Source organism: Balaenoptera ricei, chromosome 2 (assembly GCF_028023285.1).
Source record: "Balaenoptera ricei isolate mBalRic1 chromosome 2, mBalRic1.hap2, whole genome shotgun sequence".
Taxonomy (NCBI): Eukaryota; Metazoa; Chordata; class Mammalia; order Artiodactyla; family Balaenopteridae; genus Balaenoptera; species Balaenoptera ricei.
In genome coordinates this window covers 64,466,451-64,487,706 of record NC_082640.1, presented here as the reverse complement: position 1 = coordinate 64,487,706, position 21,256 = coordinate 64,466,451, and the positions used below count along the sequence as shown (strand labels likewise).

At 48.5% G+C, this 21,256-nt stretch overlaps 1 protein-coding gene across 1 annotated transcript in view; it reads right to left on the bottom strand.

Annotated features, from left to right (window-relative positions):
• Nucleotides 1–3,740: 3,740 nt before the first annotated feature.
• Nucleotides 3,741–21,256, bottom strand: part of HEXA (hexosaminidase subunit alpha) — a 39,943-nt gene continuing 22,427 nt past the window's right edge. Inside the window, exons 2-14 of the mRNA XM_059912809.1 lie at nt 15,759–15,851; nt 13,328–13,393; nt 11,662–11,708; nt 11,039–11,149; nt 10,067–10,168; nt 9,446–9,578; nt 8,330–8,510; nt 7,305–7,391; nt 6,975–7,047; nt 6,133–6,316; nt 5,875–5,965; nt 5,073–5,177; nt 3,741–3,983 (exon numbers count right to left, since the gene is read on the bottom strand). Coding sequence (XP_059768792.1) covers nt 3,920–3,983; nt 5,073–5,177; nt 5,875–5,965; nt 6,133–6,316; nt 6,975–7,047; nt 7,305–7,391; nt 8,330–8,510; nt 9,446–9,578; nt 10,067–10,168; nt 11,039–11,149; nt 11,662–11,708; nt 13,328–13,393; nt 15,759–15,851 — 1,337 coding nt within the window. The 3' untranslated portion in view covers nt 3,741–3,919. The remainder of the gene's footprint in view (nt 3,984–5,072; nt 5,178–5,874; nt 5,966–6,132; nt 6,317–6,974; nt 7,048–7,304; nt 7,392–8,329; nt 8,511–9,445; nt 9,579–10,066; nt 10,169–11,038; nt 11,150–11,661; nt 11,709–13,327; nt 13,394–15,758; nt 15,852–21,256) is intronic.

Here is a 21,256-nt window from a genome sequence, read left to right as displayed (position 1 = left end):
TAGAATTAACTAGGCGAGCTCGGAACCATAGTCCCTAAGCACAAATCCCGACTCAGCCTAGCTATCTAACCATGAACAAATCATTTAAACTGTCCATGTCTGTTTCCTTATCTGTCAGGTGAGGATAATATTGATACCTACCTCACTGGTTGGGATGAGGATTAAATAAACTAACATCCAATCGAGTGCTTATAACAGCGCCTGACACAGCAAGCACATAAAAATGACAAAGCAGGGACCTCCCTGGTGGTCCAGTGGGTAAGACTCCCAATGCGCTCCCAATGCAGGGGGCCCGGGTTCGATCCCTGGTCCGGGAACTAGATCCCGCATGCATGCCACAACTAAGAGTCGGCATGCCACAACTAAAAGATCCCGCGTGCCACAACGAAGACCGGGCACAGCCTAAATAAATAAATAAATAAATAATAAATATATATATTTTTAAATGACAAAGCACTTTTGTTCCCCTGGATGGATTTCCCCAAATATCTTCACTCAAATTTCTGATTTATATGAGTATAGACAAACATTTGCATAGTTTTCTCTGAATATTTTCTTCTTAAATAAATATCTTCTTTCATAATAAATAATTATCCAGATGCCCCCAACATCCTCTCTTAAGTCCAGCAGCACATCAGCACAGCACAGATGTCCCTCTTCCCATGTCTGCCTGCCAGCTGCTCTGTCTATACACACACACACACACACACACCCCTTTTCTGAGTGGCTTCCCAAAACATCCCTTCCTAATTTGCTATGAAGTGAGCCATAAAGAACTTATTAACAATGAAGAAAAATCATAGCTAAGTATCAGATATTCCAGAGGAAGTAAGATTTGAAATAAAAGCTAGAAAGTGGTTATTTTGAGAAGCAAGAGAATGGAACTGGGAAGGGGGACATATATAATGTTTCATCTCTTAAAAAGAAAACAAATCTGAAGCAAATACAACTACTGAGATGTGATAAAGCTGAGTGGTGGTTACACCGTGTGTATTATTTTATTCTCTACAGTCTTCTGTTTGAAACATTTGAAATCATTAAATCAAAGTTTTTACTTTGGCAGGGAAGACCTAACATGGATGTGGTTAGAATATGGTTATGACTGTGAAGATAAGCAAGGTTCATGGACATTTCCATTTTTAAAAACCTCACTGAAAAATGCAGGAAAATACACACACACACACACACACACACACACACACATACACAGGGCTACTTCAAAAAGGATTTTAAAAAACAACTGTGAAGATTTATATATAGTTAGAGTGAACAGTATCAAAAAAAAATCAACAAGTAAATGTTTCACTGAAGGTAGTTAATATGTATTTATATTATTTATATATTTATTAACGGTATAAAGGGACACTGATTTTCAAACTTTCAGTGTTTATTTATAAAGGAAAAAATACAGAATGATTTTAAGACAAAGACAATTCCTACTTATTTTCTTTCTTAGTGGAAAAAAAAAAAGCACATGATACACAATTGTCACAGCCTGTACTGATTAATCTTACAAATGATATTGACAAAAACTATAAAAATCTAAGCTTTAGAGTGCTAGCAATGTTGCCACTAGGCATGTACATCTACATTGATATCAGTTAAATTCAATCTATATCACAGAATCCTTTTTTCACCTTTCCCTTGGAGAGCCAAGTATCATTTGGCTTTCCTCACCCCTTGCTGTGTCCCCCATCACTAGTGGTGTGGAGCACCTGTGCTCCCAAGTCCTCTGCTATCCTATCCCTATGCTAATCCACGGAGGTGCACCTCAAAACATCAGGTTTCCAAGAAGGGAGGGGTACCTGGCTCACTGCCTCAACTCCTACCATGGAGGTGAATGTCCTCCCGGCCTCCATTCACTCCTTTACTTATACTCCCATTAGGGCTGCTTTGCATCCTTAGGAGATTCAGAGGAGAGCAGGGGCGGACCCTTTGTGCCCAAAGATAACTAGAGCCGGGAAATCAGTCCAGGCACTTCCCCGCCCCCTGGTGGTGAACAGAGAACACAAGCAGGCCAGAGGAGCCCGGCCCAGCGCAGGGTGGGACAGGTTAAGGGAGATGAGCTGGGGAGGCAGTGATTCTGTGCATCGGAACCGACTGGGCGGTTGCTACGGGCACTGTCTCTGACCTGTCAGCAGTTCAAGGTCTGATGATGACCTTCAGGTAAATGCTGTCATGATCAGTGGGCCCAGGGATGCAGTGGTGGAGGCTGGGGATCAGCACATCCCACCACTTGATCAGGTCACACTGATTTTTTTAATTGTAAAAATAACAACATTAAAGAAAATGTTTATGAGATGAGTAAGAAATCATAGACCTTTACTGCTTTAATACAAGTGTTTTCATGGTCTCTTCCTTCATTGACTTGAGACTTACAATTTAGTGTCTGATCTTTTAACATTATCCCAAACAATAGCAATATTCCAGTTATGATCAGGAAGGAAGCAGGGGCACTTGAAGTATAGCAGCATTTCTGTAGGGTCCTTGCCCGGGACTACCCCAAAGGCTTCTCCGGGTAATAGAGAGTAAGGGTGCTGCTTTGGTGGGGACAGATAGTAGAGCCTTAACTCGTGTCTCTCCAGGCCAGAGCCCTGGGCTCGTCTTATCTGGGCTGTGTGAATACCCTTTCCCTAGAGGATTCTGCAGGTAGAAGGTGCCCAACCTGCCCCTATGGTAACAGTGCAAGAAGGCCAGGCTGGTGTATGTCCAACCAAGTCCCCAAAGGGGACTTGAGCAAGGGACTGAAGGATGCTATTTAAGGACCAAATTTTACTGAGATCCCTTCTCAGGCCTACCTTCCCCAAGTTTCTGTATCCACTAGATTGGAAACTTTCTGAAAGAAATGCCTGGGACCTCTCCTTTGTCCTTCCAGACTAGGACCAGGTAAAAGAAAAAAAATGGTCAAAGAAATCCTCATCTAAAACAGCTGCTGTCCACTACTGCCCAGCCTCTGGGCTGCACTGTCACTTGTGAACATGAAACCACTAGGGGGCAGTATGGGTCCACGATGAGCCATTTCCTCCTAAGGAAAACTGGTCAACTTACGCAAAGACACTCTTCCAGAGCCACATGCCCACCTCTTGGTCCTCCAGAGGCTTCCCTCTCATGGTCTCAGCTGTGCCATCAATTCTCTGAGAAGATGCTATTGGACTGAAAATGGGTGGGAGGAGGGGTGGAAGTTGCTGCCATTTTGGGGAGTTGACCAGGGCCTCTGGGGACTAAGTTCTTCAAATTCTTGGCACCTACCACAGTGCCAAGACCATAGTATGTGTTCAATATTTAATAATGTTTGCATGCAATTGAAGTAACAAGAAACCCAAAGCAGAAGAAAAGCTCTAGGGGAGGGAAGTTTGTGAGTATGCATGGGGGAGGGGCTATTCTGTGACCAGGTTGGGGCTGGAGCCCCTGCGGCTTCCCAGAACTTCTTTGGTCCCCTATGGTGTCTTCTGTATACAGAAGCCTTGGAGGGCTAAGTGATGAGTCTAAGGATGGGGTATGTGTCTGGACTATGTGTGGGGTTGGAGAGGCATCATAACTCAGGCAGAGCAGGACAGCACAAAGGCTATGGGTTTCATTCCCAGCCCTCAACTTATAAGATCCCTCCAGGGGCAGATACTGAGCCCAACCTGGCTGGGCCCTGCTGAGCCCTATCACCCTCAGGGGCAGAAGGCCAGTTCTGGCAGCTCCCTTACCCTAGGGCCACTCACATTTTTTTTCACACAGGTAATCCACATTCATTATAGAAAAACGCCACATCACTCTTTATTGGACACCAGTACCAACACCAGCCCCCTTGTCTCCAGGCACACAGGAATGTGGGCAAGGGGCCCCGTCCCCCGGGTGGGGTACAGTGGAAGCCTGGCCCCGCTACCGCTCTCCTAGGGCCAGCACCCTCCTCGGTGCCTGGGGTACTTGCTCAGGTTTGTTCAAACTCCACGTCACAGTAGCCTACGCTGAGGGGCTGGGCCTGGACACCCCGCCTGCGAGAGGACGTAAAGAAACAGGGCGAGATGAGCCCCTCGGAAGGGGGTCGGTCTTGGGCCCCAGCAACATCTTCTCCACCACAACCAATGGTGTCCCCTTCCCCCAGTTCAGTGGATTTCAAACTGCCACTAGACACCAAAATTCCTTGGGGGGGGGTCTCACTTCCAGAGATTCTTGCTTGTGGTGGGGAAGTGTGTTGGCAAGAATCTGCAATCTGAGCAGGTGCCCAGGTGATTTTGATACAGGGACATCCCAGAACCTTGAGTAACACCTCCGTATTTCTAACTTGCCTGTTTCTGTGCCCCAGCCCCAAATAACTCAGTCCCTTTAGAAAACAGGTGGATGCCTAAGGGGTGCCCAGTGCTCCTGGCCCACTGAGCCCCCATTAATGGCTCTAAAACTCTGTAAATGTGGCGGGCGGGTGGGGGGAACCGAGGCACTGTCCAGCCCATGCACAGGGTGTGGACATGAAATCCCACCCTTAGGTCTCCGCCTCACAAGTTCCAGGACCGGACCAATCTCCTTAGGGTACCTCTAGGCATGCCTCCTTTATTACCCAAATAAGTTATGTGCTCAGAGATGGTAACGAACTAGCTCAAAGTCGCCCAGTAGATTACAGACAGTTGAGGCTTAGTCCCCACCATGCTTGGCTCTCAGCCTGGGACTCCCCTCTCTACTAGGCTGTTTCCCCTAGGGCCTCAAGACCTAGTAAGTGAATGAATCAGGGAAATGACCATCTTACGCAGGCCCATCCTGACAGGGGCACGGGTGTCATGAGAACCCATAAAAGCATGGCCATGGCTACGAGCGCAGACTCTGAAGTCAGCCTGGTTCATATCCTGGTTCTGAGCAACTTTGGGCAAGTTACTTAACTGCTCTGTGCCTCAGCTGCCTACCTCTGAAATGGGGATAAAACTACATCCCCCTTATAGGGTTATGGTAAAGATTCAATGAAGCAATGCTGGCAGAGGGCTGAGCGCAGGGCTTGCCACACACAGTATGCCCCTGCAAGTGTTAGCTATTATCAGTATTCTTTTCCTGTCAGTCGGGGTCCTCAGCCCCCAACCTGCCCATGGCCTGCGTACCTCAGCAGCTCACAGCGGAAGTGTGCCAAACGTTTATAGGCAAAGTCCAGGTCGGTCACCGTCTTGTTGCTCCACAGCCTCTCGGCAACAGCCCCTGCTCTAGGCCTGCAGGAAAGGGGACACGCACCAGGTTGGGCCCTGGATTCCTGGCAAGGGTGCTGGACACCCACAGCCTCTTGTTTAGGCACCCTGGACTAGCTCGGGGCCAAGGGACGTGATCGACACCTTAATCAGAGTGACAGCCGGCTGGAGGGCTCACAGGGACTTCTAGGGCCCAGCTTCATCTTCAGTAAAATGGGGATCGTGATCCCGTCTCCTCCGCCCCCAAACACATGGGAACCAGAGTACGTCTTAAAGGCATCGTGAACAGTTACTGACAGTGGCCGCAGCAGCTGTTCTCAAAATGTAAACTCTACACACCCAACCAGACTTGGTGAGGGGCTGCAGCCTCTGAGGAGACAGCATAGAGGAACCTTATCACAGGGCCATGCACTTCAGGGTTGGATCCTGAGCAGGCCATCCCGAAAGCAACATTCTTTGAACGTGCTCTCCAGGACTCCTTATCTCTATCTGTGAAATGGGGACAACAGTTTCCATCCGACACACCTAATGGGCTGGAGGAGCAAATATGCAAGTCAGGCGGGAGGTGACTTACATACAAACAGGGGCAACACTGCGATGCCCCTTCTCTCCCAGGCCTGAAAGGAGGGTGCTCGGCTCGGGGAGGCTGGACGGGATTGAGCCTGTGAGGGAGAACCCACGCCCACAGGCCCAACCCTCCACGTCCCCAGGAAGCCCTTACCAGAGCCTGGGGACCAGGTTGGTGCTGTCCACATACTCTCCCCACATACAGGCCTCTCCGCCGATCACCAGAGCCTTCTGTTCAGGGCTACCTGAGGGAAAACGAGCAACCACAGGCCTCTACCACCTTCCCAACGTGGCCCTCTCCTCAGATAGGTCATTTCGTCTCTTGACCTGCAATGTCCAGCCCAGACTCTCCTGCCTCCCACCCTGTACCCCACTCAGCCGCCTTTGGCAGCAAGGAGAGCGCCCTGTTTACCTTCAAATGCCAGTGGCTCCACCATGTAGATCTTCTTCCAGTCAGGGCCATAAGTTATGTGGTTCAGGTACCAGGGGGCAGAGAGCAGGGCCCGGAAGCCGGCACTGGTGACCAGTTCCATCTCCTTCATGTACCTTACAGGCATCTCTTCTCGCCATACCTGGATGACTGTGTCTGGCTGAACCTGTCACGAAAGGTCAAAGGGCAGTAGGAGATTCCCGGGCCACATTGTTACGCAAGCAACCCAGGCCAAGGGGTGTGTTCTCCCTCTGCTCCCCAGCAGCAAAGCATTTCTCTGTGACTGCTAACCACTGAGCTTCTAGCCCAGTGCAGAGGCCGATGGCCCCACAGGCCCTAGGAGAGCTCCCTGCTGCCTCTCCCCCCGTCCTTCTGCAGCTTCCCTGTCTACACTGAGATAGTAACACCAGCTGTGAGCTAAGGGAGACAAGCAGTGGGGCCCAGGAGACTCATCAGGAGCTACCATGTCCAAGCATCTCCAGATGCTTCTGAGGACGGGACGAGGTTCCTGCAGAGCCCCTGACGTGGCAGGAAGCTGGGATCTTACTGCTCAACAATGAAGGAGGAGGTAGCCCTGCTCGCAGACCTGGAAGATCCTAGTCTATGACACAGGCAGGAAAACCCAACCCATCATGCCAGTCTCAGGAAGCCCAAGTAACCTAGCAGCAGAAATAACTCCATCAGTTCATAGGGAGGGAAGACAGATGGAGGCTCTGACACCCACACCCAGGGCTCAGACCTCTGTACCCACCCAGGAGCAGGGAAGGGATGGGAGACCAGGGGGAGGCACCGAGGGTGGCCCCTTCTCTCTGCCCCTGGCTCACCTTTACTTTATTATCAAACACCTCCTGCCACACCACGTAGCCCTTGCCGTAGGCAGAGACGATGTCCAGCAGCCTAGAGAGTAGAGAGAATGTCTGCTCGGTTCAGACAGGCTCTGTGCTACAGGTGCCAGTGCCCTGCGGGCTGAGCCTGGTTAGGGGCCCATTCCTGACTGACCAGTTGGGAATCGACCACTCCAACGAAAGGACATGACAAAGGACCCCTTCAGGGGCCCAGAGAGTGGTCCAGCAGGTCCTGGTCCTGCTATGGAAAGAGAGGACTCCACAGGAGTTGACCCCCAGGGACCCTGCCCACCCTCCTTCTTTCCTCACGTCTGGATGTAGAAGGACTCCAGCTTCTTGAAGTCCTCACCAAAGCCTTTCTTCTTCATAAAGGCCTGGATATCTGGGTTGGACTTCCTGAATCCCAAAAGAAAATGAAGATTAATTCTTTTGACATCCTCAAAGCCCAGAGCTTGGGGATGTGTCACCTGGCCTCCCACAACTCCTTCTTTTCACCTGAAAAACCAATCGACTGAGGATCTCAAGAGGCCGCAAATTTGGGAGGTGCGGCTAAACAAAGCTAAATGAAGAGGGCCACTGACATAGGCTGAGAAAGGCTGAGTCTGGATCTGAAGAGCTTCAAGTTCACCCTCAAAGAGAACACATATCAATCTCTCTGGGCTATGACACATGGCTCTGAGGTCTTGGCTTGGGGCTCTGGCACACTGGATTCTGGCTTCTGTCTCTTACCTCCCACACCCTGGGCATAGTCTGCTTTTCCCTTAATATTTATTCTTTATTCCAGTTGGATACAAGCATTGCTGTCTGTCACTCACTGCAGCTCCCTTACCCCACAAGGTCTACATTTTGTTTTTTCCCTCCTCCACTCTTTCCTCAGATCCAGCGCTAGTGCCCACTTCACCAAGAAGCCCCTGAGCCTCTTTTGAGCTAAGCAGATCTGAGAGTTGGAAGCTTACAATATAATACTAACTAGACACTGTCATATATTAGCCTCGAATTCATATGTGTCCTGCCTCTTCAACCAGACTATTTTAAGCTGCCAAAGCAGGGATTGTTTTTCTCTATCCTGATTTTCCCAAGACAATTCTGTGCCCAGAGCTGGTTTTTCTGTAAATATCTCAAGGCTATGACAAGAGGAAAGGAGTGTCACATTCACAGCCTTGCCAAAATCAGGCAGGGCCTCTCTGTAGGTGGAGAGAGAAAAGGCCGAAGACCTGAGCCGTCAGGATGGAGACAGATGAGGAACACCTGAGACAGGTAGCTTCTCACGGGCTAATCTCTACTCTGAGTAGGCAGTTCATCAGGCCAGGATGGGAAGGTCACAGGGCTCATACCAGCAGGTGAAATCAACCTCATCTCCTCCAAGGTGAAGATAAAAATCTGGGAAGACAGAGCTGATCTCCAAGAAGAAGGTGCTCATGAACTCATAGGTATTGTTGAGAGCGGGATTCACTGGCCCAAAGGTGCCAGAAGGGTGAGACCCAGAGTAGCAAGGAGTTAATAATCCAGGGACACCTAAGGCAATAGAGAACCTCACACTAGTGTCACAAATACACAGACCCCACATACAGTCATATACATGGTGATAATCATGTTCACAGACATTACATGCACCCAGATAGGAACACTCAGGCATTCACAGACACTGGTAATTGTGAGCATTTAGTGACAATCAAAGAAATACAAATATGTCCACAATCATACACAGACAACTGTCACACACACACTCCTGCCTTGACACACTCTTCCAGCAGCGGTCACCCTTGCTCCCAAAGTCTGCCCTCACGTAGCCTATGGGCAGAAAAGCAGAGAGCTTGATCCAGCAAAACTGGCAAAATCTTTCTTCCACTCTAGGGCACAACAGCCTACAAGGGCATCATGAGGCAAGGACGCCTGAGAAGAATTTGCCCTTTTTTTTTTTTTTTTTTTTGGCTGCATTGGGTCTTTGTTGCTGTGCACAGGCTTTCCTTAGTTGCAGAGAGCAGGGGCTACTCTTCGTTGCGGTGCATGGGCCTCTCATTACGGTGGCTTCTCTTGCTGCAGAGCACAGGCTCTAGGTGCACGGGCTTCAGTAGTTGTGGCTCACAGGCTCAGTAGTTGTGGCTCGCGGGCTCTAGGGCACAGGCTCAGTAGTTGTGGCGCACGGGCTTAGTTGCTCCGCGGCATGTGGGATCTTCCTGGACCAGGGCTCGAACCCGTGTCCCCTGCATTGGCAGGTGGATTCTTAACCACTGCGCCACCAGGGAAGTCCCTGCCCATATTTTAACAGCAAGAAGCGGCCTCCTTCGCCCAAAGTAAATTCTGCCTATCTAAATTCCCAGTGGAAAAAGTTGATGGAAAACATTCTTCCAGAGACCAAGGCTGAGGCATGCTACATCCAAGAGCCAATATCCTAAAGTCCCACTGAGGGGAATCAGTAGACTCCCTCCAACTCCAGACATTATTCTTACCTGGTCCCCATGACAGAGTGTGGCCAGGAGTGTCGAACTCTGCCAACACACGGATACCCCGAAGTCGCGCATATTCAATCACCTCCTTCACATCCTGTGCTGTGTAGATGTGGGTGGCAGGGTTGTAGGACCCCTGAAAGGCACAAAACACCATTCAGGATCTCATTTCCTGAAGGCTAGCAGAGGAAATGATACTCAAAATGCCTTCTGGACCCCCTGGATATCAGAAAATCTACCAACAGCCCTTTGGTATCAGGGGTTGTCTTCAAGGAACTTTATCATAATTTCCCACAAGCTATCACATCTACTGTCTTATCTCAGTGCCGTGATGCCAGTGAGATGAATAAGGTAGTTATTATGCCCAGCTAACCAAATATAGATAAATAAAAAGAAGATGGGACCAGGAGAGATTCTCTCCTGAAGGTCACAGAGCAAATTAATGGTGTAGTTTGGACTTGAACTCAGGTCTCCTGACTCCAAATCCAGTGCCCGCCCCCTATATGTCAGTGTGTCCCTAAAACTGGCTGGTTAGGAGGAGAGCTGGTGTCCTTGCCAGCAGGGCGCCACAGCCAGGTTCAGACTTCAAGCCATCAACTTGGTCTGGGCGAAATCAAGGCATACCTTTTTGGTGAGGTCTGGAAAAGTGAAGCTCTCATATGGGAAGGAAGAGTCATCGACCAGATGCCAGTGGAACACGTTGAATTTATTGTACGCCATGACATCCTGTAGGTCAGAGCACGCACTGTTAACTCAGCACAACTTCTCCAGCTTCAGCCCCAAGCTGGCAGGCTGCTCCACACACTTTAACAGGCTCGACCTGCCCAGCTTCCTGCTAAGTGTTCACAGGTTCTCCCTATCAAACCTTCCCATCGGGTTGTGCCTGGCGTGGAGGGAAGAGGGAAGACCCTGCACACCCAAAGATGGCTGACAGAAGTCGTATCTCCTCTTTGGGGGATGAGTTACGGTCACATCGAGAGGAGGGCTGCAGCTCCGTGGTACCCTGGGGTCTTCAGAAAGCCCCACAATACCCTGAAAACTAATATTTCCTCCTGCCATTTGTTTTGGGTTGTCTGACTAGTGTTTATCCAAACTGTGAGGTCTGTTGTGAATTTAGTAGCCCCATAATCCATAAATCTCAGATGCCAAAACTGGTGCATGTGTCCACTTCTTTGGTTCCATCAGGAGAGCAAAGGAAAAGTTAGACACGTGAGCTAGATCGGCAACTGTCAGGTAAGACCGCCCATCAAATTCGAGACAGTTAGGAACATCCCCAGCTAAGGATTTTGAACATCTCTTTCCTATGACTTTGTACTAACTAAAGTTAGCTCTGCTCAGTCAAAGAAGTCAATTCCCCAAACCACTTCCTGCATCGCTGGAGATAGCCTGGACATTGGTCCTCAGTAGTGGGGTAGGTTTAAATCACTCTTGTTATTTTTTTGAATCTTGGAGCAGGTCATCTTTTACATTTTTCCCGGGAGCTCATAAAGTTATGCACATTCTCTCTGTAACTCTTTAAGAATATGGCACCTGATCTCTCTGTTGTCCCATTACCCCAGAACCCTGAGGGAAAAGAAGGCCTTAAGGCCAGGGTACCAGAGTGTCCAGGATGCTAGCCAGTGGCAGGTAATGGCGAGACGTATCCAACAACAAGCCCCGGTGAGGGAAGCGGGGGAAGTCCTCAATCTCCGTCTTGTTGATATAGAACTGTGTGGACCAAACACTGAACATGTTAAGATTCAAAGGAAATTCACCAGTGGGGTGGAGGGGGATGAGAAAAGTCTTCCAAGATCCCTGAAAAGCCAACCTGTGACTGTTCTGCAGGGTAACTGTCTCCACAAACACCGCACACCTCTACCTCAATGACCATAAGCAGGTATTTGTCTAGAGAGCAACTGTCCCGTGCCAGCCAAATACAGCTGTCCCACATACCACTCAGCCCACACATTCCAGAATTTCACTGACTGTTAATATTTTATTCAAAGCAGTGTGGTCTCAAGGTCATTACTAAACAGTGACCCAGGGGAACTAAATTATACCCCAACTGGCAAAATCTACCAAACCAGTTTCCACCCATATCTCCTTGAATACTCTTTTTTGGGGACATCTCAAGCCACCAGGATTCTGTTTAAGGCAAAATAAGATATTTCTAGGACTCTCAACATTGGGAGCAAACCCCAGAGATTTAAAAGGAGCCCTTTTTGAGGGCCCACACTCACCGTGCCCTCAGGAGATCTCTGAACAAGCTGGCTAAAAGTCTCCAGACCTGCAGGGAAGTAGAGAGGCAGATGTAAAGACTTAGGGAGGTGGGTAAAGAGTTGGAACCATTTGGAAGGTTCCCATGTGGCACAGCACAGTGCTTGGGCACACAGTGAGAGGGGATCTAGTGTAGGCTTGATGGTTCTCAACAGTTACAAAAAGGGGATAGTAGGAAGCCAGTATCTATTTTTACTCTGTATTTCATTTTGGTAGATGGCAGTGTAAGGGGTTTTTGTGCCCCTCCTAGCAATACACTGACCCACATGCCTCTTATCTATACTTCCTAAACCTTGAATTTACAAAGATATTAAGAGAGGCCAAGATGTGTGCCCATGAGGACAGATGCAGGGACAAGCCAGCTCACAAGGAGTTAAAGCTTTCCATGGATAATACCCATCATGAGCTAAGGGAGCTGAGAAAAAGGGGCCCCCAATCTGCTGCCCCTTCACTTCTCCCAGACTGAATTGTGAGAATGTGATCATTGACTTGAGTTTCATAAACTCAACGAGATCATAAACTTGTGGGTCCACAGCTGGACTTAGAAGACAAAGAAGCCTCTACTTTTCCTCTTCAGAACCTGAGAAGAGAACCAGCTGTAGGGAGCTGAGGTGTGGCAGGCAACAACTGCCCCAGAAGACTGGACACAGACTCCTAGATTCCAGCAAAGCCCAAGGGCGGGCATGCTCAGTCCAGAGCACTAGATGTTCTCAACAGCTGGGGCCTCACTTCTGAAAATCCAGCAGAAGCCCTGTGAGGGATTCCCAGAATCCTAAATTTTCAGAATTTAAGAATCTGTGAGACTTTCATGGTCACTCAGTAGCTCATTTAAGGCAGACTTCCAGTGTACCATCTGGGCTTCTCTCCAGTCTGACTCTGACGCCTAGCACTCGGGGTCCCAGATCTCCTCTACCTTAACCTGCCTAATCGTTAACACCCACACAACAGCTACAAGAGGCAGAAAGGGGAGTTGGCATCCTGTTTCTCCAAAACACAGGGGAGGGGAGGAGGAGCTAGACAACAAAGACAAACCAAAACAAGGTTTGGAGTTCAGTGAGAATTTCTCCCATCATTCACCAGCAGACCTTTTACCAAAAGTGGTAGAGTTGTTTGGCTAAGTCTGTATCCAGGGACCGAATACCTTTTCAGTAAGCCAAGAAGAAGGGCAGGGGGGCCTATCACCCGTTAGCTAGCAAAGTCCTCATTTTCTCCCCAAATAACAGAGTTCTACATATTTTACCACTCTTTACCTCTTTTTTGACATTTATCTATTCCTTTTGATCTAGTTTTAAAAGAATCTTTCCAATCATGTGTCTGAAACGAGCGCTGAACAAGCAGTGTTTGTGGCAGACTGGGCCCCTCTCCCCAGCTGCCTGCCCCCTGCTTCCCCAGAGCACCTGCCCAGGGTAGCGGCTGCCCCTGCACAGGCTGACACCTGTCAACTTCTGGAGGCAGCTGTAAGGAGAACACTCCCTTCAGGGAGCTGCGGAAATACTCCAGCTGGTCCATAACGCCAGCTTCCTAAGGTGGGGGTGTTCGCTGGGCCCCCAGTCCTGCCCCCTACCCCACCAGGGCCGACCTTCCCACATCATCCTTCTCTCTCTCCCAGCGTCAGCCCCATCTTGTTACCTCGGAGGGCGCCCCAGACAGTCTCTGAAAGGAGGAAACACTGCTCATCATTTACGGTCAGGGTGTCTGAAATAACAGAAATGACCCCATTTGGTTAAGGATTTCTACCCTCAGATTACAATCACATGTTCTGTGCAAATCCTTGGATTAGAAAATAACAACAACAGTATGGAGGTTCCTTAAAAAACTAAAAATAGGGCTTCCCTGGTGGCGCAGTGGTTGAGAGTCTGCCTGCCAATGCAGGGGACACGGGTTCGAGCCCTGGTCTGGGAAGATCCCACATAGCAACTGGGCCCGTGAGCCACAATTACTGAGCCTGCGTGTCTGGAGCCTGTGCTCCACAATAAGAGAGGCCACGATAGTGAGAGGCCCGCGCACCGCGATGAAGAGTGGCCCCCGCTTGCCGCAACTAGAGAAAGCCCTTGCACAGAAACGAAGACCCAACACAGCCATAAATAAATAGCATTCCCTTTAAAAAAAAAAAAAAAAAAACAACCAAAAAAAACCCAATATAAATTTATTTAAAAAAAAAAAAAAAAAAAAACAACTAAAAATAGAATTACCATATGACCCAGCAATCCCACTACTGGGCATATACCTACAGAAAACCATAACTCAAAAAGACACATGCACCCCAATGTTCATTGCAGCACTATTTACAATAGCCAGGACATGGAAGCAACATAAATGTCCACTGACAGACGAATGGATAAAGAAGATGTGGTATATATATACTATGGAATATTACTCAGCCATAAAAAGAACGAAATTGGGTCATTTGTAGAGACATGAATGGACCTAGAGACTGTCATACAGAGTGAAGTAAGTCAGAAAGAGAAGAACAGATATCGTATATTAACGCATATATGTGGAACTAGAAAAATGGTACAGAGGAACCGGTTTGCAAGGCAGAAATAGAGACACAGATGTAGAGAACAAATGTATGGACACCAAGGGGGAAAGCAGGGAGGGGGGGTGGTGGTGGTGGGATGAATTGGGAGATTGGAATTGACATATATACACTAATATGTATAAAATAGATGAATAAGAACCTGCTGTATAAAAAAATAAAATAAAATTCAAAAAAAGAAAAAAAGAGGGCTTCCCTGGTGGTGCACTGGTTGGGAGTCTGCCTGCCAGTGCAGGGGACATGGGTTTGAGCCCTGGTCTGGGAGGATCCCACATGCCGCGGAGCAGCTAGGCCCGTGAGCCACAATTACTGAGCCTGCGTGTCTGGAGCTGGTGCTCCGCAACAAGAGAGGCCGCGATAGTGTGAGGCCTGTGCACCGCGATGAAGAGTGGCCCCCGCTTGCTGCAACTGGAGAAAGCCCTCGCACAGAAACGAAGACCCAACACAGCCATAAATAAATAAATAAATAAATAAACAAAAAAAAAAAAAAAAAGAAAAAAAGATAAGCTGTCACCCATGTGGATTTTTCCCTGTTATATATGGGTAGTTCTCTTTCATTTAGGAATAAAAATGCAATATATTATAAAACAAAAAATAACAACAAGGGACTTCCCTGGTGGTCCAGTGGTTAAGATTCCACACTTCCACTGCAGGGGGTGCAGGTCTGATCCCTGGTTGGGGAACTAAGATCCCATATGCCGCATGGCGCGGCCAAAAAAAAAAAGACAACAAAAGATAACATTTTTTTTTCTTTCAAAGAGGAGGCGTTCCCTGAGCAAGCAAGGCTGCACTCAGGCCTGGGGCCAGAGCGGGAGGGTGGTCACCCAGTGGCTCCGAGCCCCTGGAAGACAGTGTGTGAGGAGGGGCAGACTGGTACAGATTCCTCTACAAAGCACCACCCACCCTGTGGGTCAGTTTCCCCACCGGAAACATAATTCCTGCCAGGCTTTAGCTCCAAGTATGAAGGGGAGAGGGATGCTTGGAGGGGTGAGTCCAGGTTACGACGTTCCCAGAGCCTTTGAAATCACCCTCCTGTCCCTTTGTCACCAAGCTTCAGCTACTCCATCAGGAATGTAAGGAAGAAGCCAAGACCTGAATGTTCACTTTGCAGACTGAGACGTCCCCAAATGCCGCTGCTCAGGGAAGACGGGTGGCAGCCACAGAACCAACGCCTTGACTTCATCTCGGTTCAAATGGCCAAAAACTCCTTGTCTTCCCAGGGTAGGGTCTCTTAGAGAAAATCAGCAAAGTGTACAAGTTCCTAAAATACCAGTGGGATTATATTCAGTCCAGAAGACACGTGTCCTGTGGGACTCAGTGAATAGCCAGTGTGATGTTCACAGCTGGTTAGACTGCACAGGAAAAATTCACCTTTGACGGCTCTGGGCACTTGGTGAGCCCTGGTGCCCACACTCATGGAGGGCTCCAGGCGTAGCAGCCGCAACTTAGGCCAGGCCTTCCGGAGTTACAGCTCCAGACAAGTGCTTTCTCTTCTCGAACAGGGAACAAGGTGGTACTTACAATTCTCCACAGACTCCAAAGAAGGAAACTGGTCACATCCAGGAGTGACGACAAGGATAACCAACGAATTCTTCTCTGACGTATGCTGTTTTCCTGCAAGGACAGGATGAACTCAGTGAGGCTGACCTGCCACAAGAAACAACAGGCAAAACTAAGGCCCTACAGAAGGGTTGCTGGCTCTGGTCCCTTCGGCTTGTGTGCTTGTGGTAAGGGAGAGGGGACGGATCTGCCCTTGGCACTTGCCTAGTCATCTGTTCAACTTGGTCACTTCGGTCGTGCTCCGCTCTCCCCAGTAACCTGCCTGGTCCGTGTATGACTGATCTGGCAGCAGCTCTCGGTAACCGGGCTCTCTGTTTCTGACTTGTAGAGGCCAAGCACATGACTCCAAGACCTCAACAACTGCTTCTGAACTAAAGGTGGCTCTAGAGTACTGCTAGTCAAAGCGTGGTCTACAGATTAGCTGCTGATTTGCAAACGGTGTCACTGGCGGGTCACCAGATAGGAAGCTTATATGACTCCAGAATGTGAGGCAACTATGTCAGAGCAAACACACTGTTTAGGTCTAACAATTTTTCATAACAAGGTTTTCTTGTTGAAGGGAACAGTTTTATGTTCTGGTGCGTATGCTTCTCATCTCATTGCAGACTGGCACTTGAAGTAGCACTGCTCTGGAAGGCTCTAGATGAAAGCTTCCAACTTTGTAAAAGCTCAGGAGCTAAAGTGACCAGATGAAGCAGATGACAGGAGGATCGTCTATGCAAAGGAGGCCTGAGATGACCTAGTGGGCACTCCAGCAAAGGTACGTGGCCACCAGCCCATCCCGCTTCCTTCCTTCCTCTTCCCAAACAGGTTCTCTGTCCAAGGCAGACTTCTTCCCAACAGTGGAAAGCCACCCAGTAGGAGACAACATACTATCTAATATAGTTCAACAGATCCCAGTCTACGCAGAAAACAAAAAAAAAAGCCAAAATCAAAACACTAATGTACTGTCTCTTCCCACCCTCCCACTGGTTCTTCTCCATGACCTTCAGGGTGGTTCTGATTGTACCGCTCCAAGCCTGAACCTCAGTGAACTCCCACTCTCTATTCTTTTTCTGAAGCCACATTCATCCCCACTGGCACCACAACATCAATAACTTCCTATGGAACTATAAAGTCAGGGGTAGGATGGTCAGGCAAAAAGCAGGGAGAGAGGATTCAGAACCAAATTGGAATCCCAAATGTTATCTAACTCTAAGCAGAAGGAACCCAGGACCCTTGAACCATCTCAAGGAAGCCTGCTCAAATCTCCTGATCACTACACCACATGGCTGCATCTTGGCTTTCAGGCCGGCCAAGAAGCAAGCCAATCAGGGGCCCTTTCCCACCATAATGAGCAAACATATTCTTTCCCCTGCCTGTAAATACCCTGTTGCCCCACACTAGTACCTGCTTAAACCCTGGAGGCAGAAGAGAATTTGAGGCTATTCTGGAACAGGCCAACTCACAACTACATTCTAAACCCTGAAGACTCATCCCCACAACATAGAAGGACAACCAGACTTTCAGGGCAGAGAGCATGCTCAAAACAGAATGTGCAGGGCCATCCCAAGCTCTCTAAGCAGACAGGCCATCTCTACAAATCCCAAAGACCAAGGAGGACTTCACTGAGAGGCAGGCGTGAAGAAAACTATAAAAGAATATCCCTCCTTAAACCACGGCCTCATCCCTTGTCTCCTTATCCCCACCTGACCCCACACATCGTGGAGCCCCAATATCATCGTGTGGAGAGCTCATGTGCACATCTACCCAGGCGGGCATGCAAAAGAGGACAAAAGTCCTGAGCTGTAGTCTTAATCCTCTGGACCTCAGTCTACCAAACTGAGGAGAAATCACAACTATTCATATGCAGTTGCCACGGTCACTGTCCTGATGACGAGAGAGGCTGCACAAACACCAGGTTTATCTGAACTTACTTAGAAGACAAGAAAACATCTAACTGCTGTTGTTATTATATTTTTGTTTTTCTAAAACACACCTATACTCCATTCTCTATATCCATGGTCTTTTAGTGGGGAAGGTCCCAGACTCCTTTGAAGATCTGACAAAAATGAAAGGATTTTTCCCCTAGAACAATGCCCTTAATTTAAGGGCTCATCCCTCCACCCCTGACCACCAACCTCATGGTGAAGAAGCCCCGTCCTAAGTGCTCTCAGTGACTCATGTGGGTTTGGGCTGATAAAGAAGACACAGAGTCATGGCTGCTGCTTAAACAAGCTATGAGGAGGAAGGACCAGGGGAGGCAGTGATGTGAGAGCTGGCAAAACAGGAGGGACACTGGGTCATTTAAAAGGATGTAAATAGAGACCATCATTGTGGTTTTCCGCCTCCAAGTTGCCACTCTGAAGAGAACAGGAAATAGGCAGGGGACAAGCCAGCCGCCTCTACAAACACCCACACACCCCGCGCTGGGAAGAACTGAGGTGTGGGAAGCAGGGTCTGGCAAAGAGCCTGCTCACCAGCAATCGCACGGGAACACTCGCAATGAGCCCGGGCGGGACAGCAGGAAATTCTGAAGCCTCAAGTGCTCAGGAAGCAGCATGGAAAACAGAGCACTGAGCTGGGAGATCAGGAAGGGTTAGTTCTGGTTCTGGTCCTGCTGCTGCCAAGCAGAGCGAGCCTCGGGGCTCCCACTTCCTCCCTGGTGAACAATGGCAGGGTGGGACCAGGTCCCAGCCGCTCCTCCTCAGAGCCAGTACTTCGTGATGCCACAGACAGATCACATACTCCGGGGGCCCATTCTAGACCACTGCTCCCATCTCCGCAGCTCCCTCATCCCCCTGCTTTCATGGAAGCCTGCTCTTTTCTTTGGGTTCACTGAAAAGTTTGTATTTTTTTAAATTTAAGAAGTTAAAAAAATTCAAACAGCCCAGAAGTGTGCACAGCAAAAAGAAAAAAACAGGTTATCTTTGGCACCCCTCTTCTTCTCTGAAGAGATAACCACGGTTAGTATTCTACCCTTGTGCCCCCTTTTTAGCACAATTTAGCCTTATTCATCACAGGTCAGCTCTGGACGTGGAACTCGAGAACAAGGGAAGCCTAGACCCTTTTACTACCAAAATCCCGCTGTTGAACTTTGTCCAGATGCCAGTACTATGATCCTTCCACTTCCTTTCTGTTCTCAATCCTGTCCCATCCTCACTTCCTTCACTGCTGCCCTAGATGTGGTGACCCATCACCTCAAACACAATCTAGCCAATACTCTCAACAGCCTGTCCCTGTCTTCGGTTGCACACAGTGGGCAAACCCCTCAACCTGGATCAATCTAACATCTGCCTTCCGTGCACCTAATCCTGGTCTCTCATCTTGGCTGGGCCCTTGATACCAATCGTGAAAATCTGCTTCTCCACCACTGCTTTTATCTATTCTCTGCAACAGCTATTTCAGACTGGTACCACTTTCTTCAAGTCCATAACTGGATCACAACCTCCTTTACTCTCAGCTGACAATCAGCAGACAATCATCCACCTCTACCTTCCCTGCTCCTCCCTGACAAAAATACCTGCAACACACACCTGGTCTTTACCTTCTCCTTTTCCTACCTTGGTGGAAGGGGCTTCCTTTCACCTGTGCTCTGCAACTCTCCTCAGGCTCTGCTTGTATAAGTTATCTCCCTTTCCCCCCAAATCTTCAAATTATTTCTTTTCGCTGATTCTCTCCCATCAGCATTAAAATATTTGCAAGACTTCCTAGTCTTGACTCTGGGTCATCTCAAACAGTCACTCTTTCTCTCTCCTTCCAGTTACAAAAGAAACTCTAGAGGAAATGTAGCCTGAGCAGTTCAGTGCTGAATTTCAAAGTCACACAGATCTGGGTTCAAATCTGGGCTCTAACACTTCCTGGCTGTGGGACCCTGAGCAAGTTATTTTCCCTCTGAGCTGGAGGTTCCTCATCTGGTGATCATGACAGTACCTACCCCACTGGGCTGTTGAGAAGATTAAATGAGTTAATGCGTGTGAAGTGCTTAGCTCAGTGCCCAGCACACAAGAGGTGCTCGTGGAGTTGGCCATCCTTAGTCCTCTCTTTGTAGCCACTTCCTGACCTCCTTTCTACTCCTCAGTCCACTATAATCTGGCTTCCTTCACCATCACTCCTTTGAAAATGCCTTCACCAAGGGCCTGTGGTTCTGCAACTAAATTCAAGGGATCCTTTTCAACAAATTCATTCATTCATTCAACAGTTATTTATTGAGCGCTTACTATGAGCCAGGCTATTCTGTGCTGGGGATACAACAGTGACCAAAACAGACAAAAATCCCTGCTGTACAGAGGCAGCATGCTACTAACACTTCCAGGACCTCTTGGCAGCATGAGACAGCAGACAGCCCTGACCTTCTTGAAACTAAACTCCCTCAGCTTAAGGGACACTGCTCTGTCTTGGTTTTCCTTCTAACTCCTTGAACATGCTTCCTCATTCTCCTTTTCCTTCACCCACCCCTACGTGCTGGTATCCCCAGGGTTCCGGACTTCTCTTTTTCTCCTCACTTTATACTCTCTCCGGACAATGTCACCCACTCCCACGGTAGACTCATGATTCTCAGATCTACCTTTCCATGCCAACTCTTCTGGAGCTCTAGAGTCATACAGTACCTCCACTCAAATGTCTCAAAAGCACTTCAAATCTTAAATACGGAATTGAACTAACTCTTCATTCCGCTTCCTGGCTGACCTTCTCAGTTTGATAACAGCACCATCTACTGATAACAGCACCATCTACTGATTTACCTAGACCAGAAACCTCCTCCTTCTCCCATCCTTCTGAGTAGAGCGCAAGTTTATTCACTCATACTTGTTGACTGCCTATGTGCCAAACCCTGTGCTAAGCACTGAGATTACAGCAGTTAAAAAGAAAGACCCAACTAAGTGTTTATAACTACAAAATCCTTCCCGGCTCTTGACATCACCACCATCTTCCCACCCCCATTGGGTCAATGCCTTAATTTAGCCTCTTGCAAGTTTTCACCTGGACTTTAAAAAAATCTCCCAGTTGCTCTCCCTGCCTCCATATAGATCCCATTTCAATCTCTTATCCTTTGTGATCTTGTAATATGGAAATCAAATTATGAAAATCTCTGCTCAAAATCCTATAATGGGGCTTCCCTGGTGGCGCAGTGGTTAAGAATCTGCCTGCCAATGCAGGGGACACAGGTTTGAGCCCTGGTCTGGGAAGATCCTACATGCCACGGAGCAACTAAGCCCATGAGGCACAACTACTGAGCCTGCGTGTCTAGAGCCTGTGCTCCGCAACAAGAGAAGCCACGACAATGAGAAGCTCGCGCACCGCAATGAAGAGTAGCCCCCACTCGCCACACCTAGAGAAAGCCCGTGCACAGAAACGAAAACCCAACACAGCCAAAAATAAATAAATAAATAAATTTATTTTAAAAAAAAAGTCTACAATGGTTCCCCACAGAAAGTGCAGAATCCGCTGGATGACTATACGAACTCGAGCCTCATCTT